This window comes from Polypterus senegalus, chromosome 3, assembly GCF_016835505.1.
Source record: "Polypterus senegalus isolate Bchr_013 chromosome 3, ASM1683550v1, whole genome shotgun sequence".
In the NCBI taxonomy this organism is placed as follows: domain Eukaryota; kingdom Metazoa; phylum Chordata; class Cladistia; order Polypteriformes; family Polypteridae; genus Polypterus; species Polypterus senegalus.
Genome location: NC_053156.1, coordinates 249,406,915 through 249,414,464, shown reverse-complemented (window position 1 = coordinate 249,414,464; position 7,550 = coordinate 249,406,915). Strand labels below are relative to the sequence as shown.

Here is a 7,550-nt window from a genome sequence, read left to right as displayed (position 1 = left end):
TTCAAATCAAGAGACACAAAAACCAAAGAACATAAACCACTACTTTTTGTCTAATATTAAAAAGAAATATTGCTACAAAAGTTTCCTTTCAGATTTTTTTTTAATGGTTTGAGTGATACATGAGTCTGATGTATTATTGAATGTTTATTTCAGCTGAATTTAGACTGCGTATAGAAAACCACCTGCACACAGAAATGATTTGGTGCATGTTTTTGACACACTAATCAGGTTCTTATATTTGATACATTTGTTTTCTGAAGAACAATGAATTGGTCTGGAGGATGAAAAGCAGTGAAAGAAAAGAAATAATGCTTGCTTGTGCCAATGAGCTGCCATCTTTATTGACTTTTGAGAAAAAACACTTAAAGCACTAGTCTTTTTTTTTTTTGTCAGATTGCTTCATTTTTTTCTGCCGGTTGTAGAGTACAGTTATTCGATCTTATGATATTATTTTATAACTTTAGTTCTTCTAGGCTGGGTTTGTAGAGAGTGGCAGCCTGTCTGAGCCACAAAGGATGAAAATCAGGAACTAAATTTGAATCATAATGGGAAAGATCTGTAGGTTTTTGCTTAAAAGAAACAAATTGAGATCAATGCATAAGACTGAAAGAAGTAAATGGCGACTGTAATGTAACCATGCAAAGATTCATAAAAAGCAATAACATAAATGTATTGTAATACTGAAGTGTATTTGGCAAACAGAAATCTGAAGAAACACATGAATGACACTATATAACAATATGCATGCAACAAAAATGTAATAAATAAAAACATATGAGATGTGCAGCAAAAACAGGAAATATATGTGGAATCTGAATTAAAGTATTGATGGTGTTTTTACAATCTTAATTAAAGAACGTATGATGGCACACTATACCTCAAAGATAGGAAAAACACAAACACAAAATGATAGAGAGTGTGTCAATGCCATAATAGTAAAATAAATACATTATTGTTAATTATTGCTCAATGATTGTCCTGAAATAAATTGCAAATTAAAATTGTTTTTAAAAGCTGCCTGTCACGGCTGAATAATGGCATGACTGCAGCAAGGAAAAGGATTTTTAATTAAAACAAACGTGTGAAGTACAGAATACAAAAAGACAGATGGAGGAGCACAGCCATAGTTTATGCTTTTACTACACAGAGTGCAGCTGCTGCAAACAGGTGGACAAATAAGAAGTTCATAGATTTGTACTGATAAAGCCTTTTGTAACTCATGATAGTGAATTGGTAAAGAGTTACACTTAGTTTCTGATTCCACAATATCAGCGTGAAATATTTATTAAACATTAGTCAATCCTAACACTTTCAGATTGTCTTCTGTTTGCTCAGCTAGGGCTTAAACATTAATAATTACTTTCACACAACTTTTCAGACTCCAACTGGATTGGCACCACTGGTAAAAAATCTCTGATGTGAGTCTGTGCATGGTTCAGATTGCATTTCTTTTCTTCTTCTGCGATAGACACGTAACTTGCCAGCTGAGGAAATTTCATTTCCATAGTACTGGAACTTTTCTAAATGATCTGCTGCAAGTAACTTCGGAGTGGTTAACCTGGCACCTCTACATCGTGTATTTGTATTTAGTTGTGTAGGTTTAGGCAAGTGCGCTAATAAAAAAGTTCAAGCAGCGTATTATAAATGTCTAGAGTTCTGATACCCATAGAGGCAGTTATGGCAAAGCAGAAGCACTTCTATATGTGACATCAGTCCAAGACATTGAGCACTCAGACACATGCATTAAAAGGCTGATTTTCAAACGTTGTAACATAACTGCTAAGTGATGAACCTTGCCAGTAATAGTTGCTCCACTTCTTTTACTTTGCCTTTAATCTTTGATTTCGTCTTAAATTTGTAGTTTTCCGTCTCACTGGATTTTCCGGGTATTTATTGTCGGCTGTTGCAATGAAAAATGGATAGACGCATCTGGCTCTATGCTATTCCGGCATCTAAAGTGTTAAGAAAATCGGTTTATTGTAAAGCAACTCGATATCGAATTCTGCATATATGGACAACATGGCAAGTGCATGCGGCTTTTTTAATGGGTATAACACGTTCCAAGAAGTCACACAATATACATATAGTTGACACTTTAAGTCGTTTTATTAATAAATAAAAACAATCGGAAATAAAGTCACAGGTTACATTTGTGTTTTGCTTTAAAATGACCAATCGGTTCAAAGAAAAAGTTGCTGTTGCTAATTTTACCTTCTTGGTTAGCTGATCGCATTTCGGGTCCGCTAGTTAAGATTTGAACCTGGAGTATAATTTATAAATCTAATGAGCCATAATTTAACACTGACTGAAAATGTTTTTACGTATACAGTATACCATATTTAAAGCTTCATTGTGAAACATACATTATTGGATCAACCTGGAAATGAAGCAATTCGATAACAGATAAGTGGTTGGATGAACGAGTTTCATTATATGGCGTATATTGCCACACATTATTTAATTTGTTTTAGGACTATGAACCACTCAGGGCAATTTCCAATTGACCCAATGTGTGTGTGTGTGTGTGCAGGTGTGGGTGTGTGCGGGTGTGAGTGTGTATGCTACACTAGTGTCCTGTATAACACAGTTGACAAACTTTCGGCCGATGCCGACAGGATATAGTCGGGCTCTCGTGACCCTGAATCAGATAAAGCGGATGTTTGAATATTATTACAGGTAAGTAACAACACAACTATAATAAAAGTATTTGGAATTCAGTTAGTTCAAATAAAACATAGGTGAACTCTTTCAGACTTTTAAAACTGAGTTATTGAAAGTGAAAGAAACAGAAAAATATATTTTAAAATGTGCTTGTCTGAATAAAAATAGGTCAGCACAGAAAACTTCCAAAAGCGAAATTATGAAAAGTACATTTATTGTAGCTGAAGCATACCGTTTTTCCACCAGACCACGTAAAAATAAATGCTTTTCCCCAGTCATGATCTGAATATATCATTCAATATATCAATAAATAACATTAAGCTATTAATAGCTGAATTAGCAATATAGCTTTACGTTGTACTGCCAAATACATTTTTATTAGTTGTAGTATTGTATAGTATAACTGCAAAACTTTTTATATACAACAGAATTATAGTGTATTGCTATGCAAATCGTTTTTTGGAACCAGGCCTACATATTTATACTAAAACGCCTGGTTACAACATAGCCTATTTGTTTTTTAAAACGTTTAGTAAAACTGTAAAAAGAACAGTTGTGGAATATAACATCTATAAAATCTTCCTGCTTTACCAATGCAACACATCCTTCACTTCTTAGAAGTTTTGGAATGCTGTATCCGCTTATTCAGATGTTTATACTCCTTGGTCTCCCACTTACCACAAGTAGAAGTAATTACATTAAAAAATTGATGATGCTATTGAATATTCATTCTCGACAGAAACAAGAAAACATTTTTTGCTGAAGTCTAGTATCCCGATCTTGCAAAAACCTTGAACACGAAGTAAATTATCAGTATTTATCAGCATAAGGAAAACAAACAGGAATTTAATATATTTTGTGAAGTATTTGGAAATTCCTAAACGTGTATTTTCATATATTAATTTTAGAAAAGGACAAATTAATAAAACGTTTCCTGCAAATCTGTCTACAACGTGTAGGGTATGTATATGTGGGTCTGTAAGTATGCACAAACGTTTTCTCTTATACATTCAAAAGAAGAGCGGTCTCGTTCTGGGTTACTACGGTCTGCTTAAATCTTTCAGAAGGCAACTTTTACTTGAGAGACTGAAGTGCAAACCCCAACACCGCCAAAGTCCGAGGTTCACGTTCCTGCCAGGGCACCGATTTATGAAGTCAGCGGATATTCTTCGGGATTTCAAAACTGTGCTGGTTACGTTCATTTTAAACTGGTCTCGTTTGCCTTTGTGTTGGTATGTATGGCTAGTATGTATATTAGGCAGTTGTTATAAAATTAAACAATAGATGAAGGCTACGCAGCCAAGCCAAAACCTTCTGTCACTTTTTATATTTTTTTTATTAGCGTGGGAATAACCTTTGCCTATTTTTTCTGTGGCGATGCTCGCAGACGCAGCCTTCCACTAACTTAATTGGAATATACTATTAACTATGATTAATTTGCAAGTCGACGCACTCGGATTAATGAAAATGCACACTTGGGATCCATAACTTAGAATACTATGACGGCACCTCGATTTCTTGGTTTACTCGCAATATTTCTCAGTGTTTGCTCCAGGCGCTTCAGTACTTCCACTTCACAATGGCTTCCCTTATACGTGAACCGGAGTGGCCATCTGCGTCCGTCGATTGTGTGGGTTATTTTTCGGCACTAGTTAGTCCTTTCACTCCACGATCACAAAATACAATCGGAGGTGACTGTATAGTGAAAAAAATCAGGCTTAAAAAAGTATCATTGGATGGATGCGTATACACGCATATGGGCACAGTATTAATTGGTGTAAAATTTAAAGGCCAAAATCAGGGCGTCATAAATTGAGATAATACATTTATATTTGCTATAATGTCTTAAATTAACTGTGCTGATCACTTCCAAGTTCGAAAACGCCAATACACACCATCACAGTTTATTGAAATGGATGTGGCTCTAATGTAAGAAGAAACCTTTTGTAAATAATATTCATATAATGACATAAGACATCACTAGAAATCATATTAAAAAGTTCATATTAAGTTCCAATTCGACATTAATATAACACTTATTAAAATAAAGCTGATAACTAATGCTAGTTTAGTGTGGCTGACTTTACATTGCATTATCGATAATTCTGTTAAACCTTTCAGACGGACACATCTAGCTTGACGCGAAAACTTTTCAGATTTATTTATGTATTTATTCTTAAAAATTCACATCACTTACATTGCTATTTTGATCATGCAGCTTGTATGCAGGCAGTATGAGAAAATGACATACTGTAATTTATGAATGCAAACTATTAGCAGGATTTGTTTTATCATAATGACCAACCTGTATCATCTAATAGACCGTTCTAGAAAATAACTTTGCAATAGTTTAAGTCTGTTGTTGTTGTTATTTTACTATGAAGATTAGACGATGCTCTACAAGATGACGCACGTTCGGTATCCTTCCAGCGAAAACTGTGGTCAATCCCGGTGATGTGAGCTTCCCAGCCGCGCTCACTTGCAGCTCTGCAGCCGCGTTCTATGCTGCTTTGTGTCCGACAGAAGCGGAATGTACGTGTCGCTATGCGCCAGTCGGAGGTTACTGCTGCATCCTGCTTCTGAGTCACTGCCCTGCTTATAGGATTTGCGTCTAGACGAGCCCTTCAGCGCGTGCGCCTGTTGGGAGTGCAGTTCCATCAAATCCAGTTCGTGCTTGGCCGCTGTCTCAAGTACTTTTTGCTTGTTGTAGTACTTAACAAAGTTATTAATGATGGGATGAATAGGAAGTGCTATAGCAATCACCCCGCAGAGGAAGCTGATGGCAGCGTTGCACTTTCCGAGTGTTGTCTTTGGGTAGATATCACCGTATCCCACGGTAGTCATGGTAATGATAGCCCACCAAAATGACTGAGGGATGCTCTTGAAAAGAGTTTCTGGGTGGCTCTGTTCCATTGTATATCCTAGAGCAGAAAAGACAAATATGCCCACTGCTAAGTACATCAAAAGAAGGCCAAGTTCTTTAAAGCTCCTTTTCAATGCATATGTGAGAGTCTGGAGTCCCGACGAGTGACGCGCTAGCTTGAAAATCCTTGCAATTCGCATAATCCTCAGAGCCTGGACTGCTTGCTGCACGGTTGTCAGCTCCATCATTGTGTTCCCCAGAATCGTGAGGGTCAAACTCACATAAAAAGGAAGGATTGCCAGAACGTCGATAACATTCATAAACGCCATAGCAAACTGAAGTTTATTAGGGGATGAAATTAACCTAAGAATGTACTCAACCGTGAACCAACCGATGCAGGTGGTCTCGATGGCATCCAGGGTAGGGTGTTCCACGCGGTTACCTTCATCGTCCTCAATCTGTAGGTCCGGAATAGTCCCTACACACATCACAACAGAGGAAATCAGAATAAAAAGAAAAGAAAGAACAGCAATAACACGGGCAGGAAGGGAAGAATCCGGTTTTTCCATCAACTTCCAGATATATTTTTGACATTTCTGCCAACGGTCAGCGGTGGGATCCCCGCCGAGGTCATCTAAAATTAGCTGGACCTTGTTCGCAATTTCTTGGAGTTCGTCCTTTTTCTCGCTCAGGGAGCTTTTGCAACATTCGTCTAAAAAGCTAATGTCAATTTTCCAGAACTCCATTTCATTCTGAAAACAAATAGGACAGATTCCTTTCTTCATATGGATTTCCCCAAAGTAATATACATCGATTATACACTTAAAAGAATCCGGGTCTCGGTCAAAGTAAAATTCCTTTCTCCCCGGATCATAGTCGTCGCAGAGAGAGAATATCGAGTCATAACCACCTGAGGAACATTTGGCTAGCTCCGCCAGCCTGGTGTCCGGATAACGGTTCAGGAGAGCTCCGTACAAGACCTGCCGCACACCTCCGATATTGACTACGATCTCCGTGTCTTCGCTGTCCTCTGAAACATTACCGTCCGAGTGTCTACTTTTGGGCGCCCCCCTCATTTTATCAGTTTTAAAAGAGACTCTCGAATTAAAAGTTTATCATTTTCTTTTGAGTATGAATGGCGTTTAGAATGTTAGTTGCCGGCAAATCACGTATGGCGCCTCTCTCGAAAAGCGAACTGTTGAAAAGTGCACTTGATTGATTCACATCGAGATGCACAGTAAAACACTTTAAACTCTCCTAGCATCACGCGTGTCACAAAGCAGCAGAGATGCGGTACCTCGCTAGGAGTCTGTCTTTCTTTCTTCACTAGATCTGTAACAGGTCATTTTTCTTGGGCAAGTGGTAAAACTAAGCCCAAGCGGGAGCAGTTATGTGAGAAGTACAATCCAAATACTGTATTCTCTCTGGACTGGGCTATTTATTCATTCGCATAAAGCGTCACCCCCACAGCCCCCACCTCCCCCTCACGTCACACCGCAATAAAACCAGTAGGCGATTAATGAAACGTGAAGTAACTGACGGTGCTGGGGGCAGGGGGCGAACAAAGGGGGGGCAGAAAACAGGCATCTGGACTTGTACCTGTCGCAGACTCCGTACACGTGGTTCAGTGCGTAGACAAGTATACCTCTGTCAGTTTTTTCCGTTTTTATATTTTTCTCTCAAAAATATCTGCATACCGATAGGACAGGGACATCATATACGCGGCAGTCTCAAAATTATTGCACAGACTCATATTCTCCACGAAATATTTGATGAAAAATTAAAAATGTGCGGGGGCATGCAAGTGCTAAGTTGTAAGTTACAGTTTATACTTGCATGGAGGTACACACTCCTAAATGCCCCGAAAAATAGCTCTACAAGTTACAGCTTCGTAAACCTATACACGTAGCCACATCCATTTTTAAACCAGCCTATATCGAGGAACAGTAGTCACAGACCTAGACGGGAAACTACCCGGTGTTAAGACACACGCGCACTGTCATCAGTTAGTGTAGTCAATCAATCA

At 38.1% G+C, this 7,550-nt stretch overlaps 1 protein-coding gene across 1 annotated transcript; it reads right to left on the bottom strand.

The window, feature by feature from the left end:
* Positions 1–402: 402 nt before the first annotated feature.
* kcnf1b (potassium voltage-gated channel, subfamily F, member 1b) lies at positions 403–6,954 on the bottom strand. The gene has a single exon (XM_039748903.1). The coding sequence runs from the start codon at positions 6,598–6,600 to the stop codon at positions 5,137–5,139; it is 1,464 nt and encodes a 487-aa protein (XP_039604837.1). The 5' UTR covers positions 6,601–6,954; the 3' UTR covers positions 403–5,136.
* Positions 6,955–7,550: the final 596 nt, after the last annotated feature.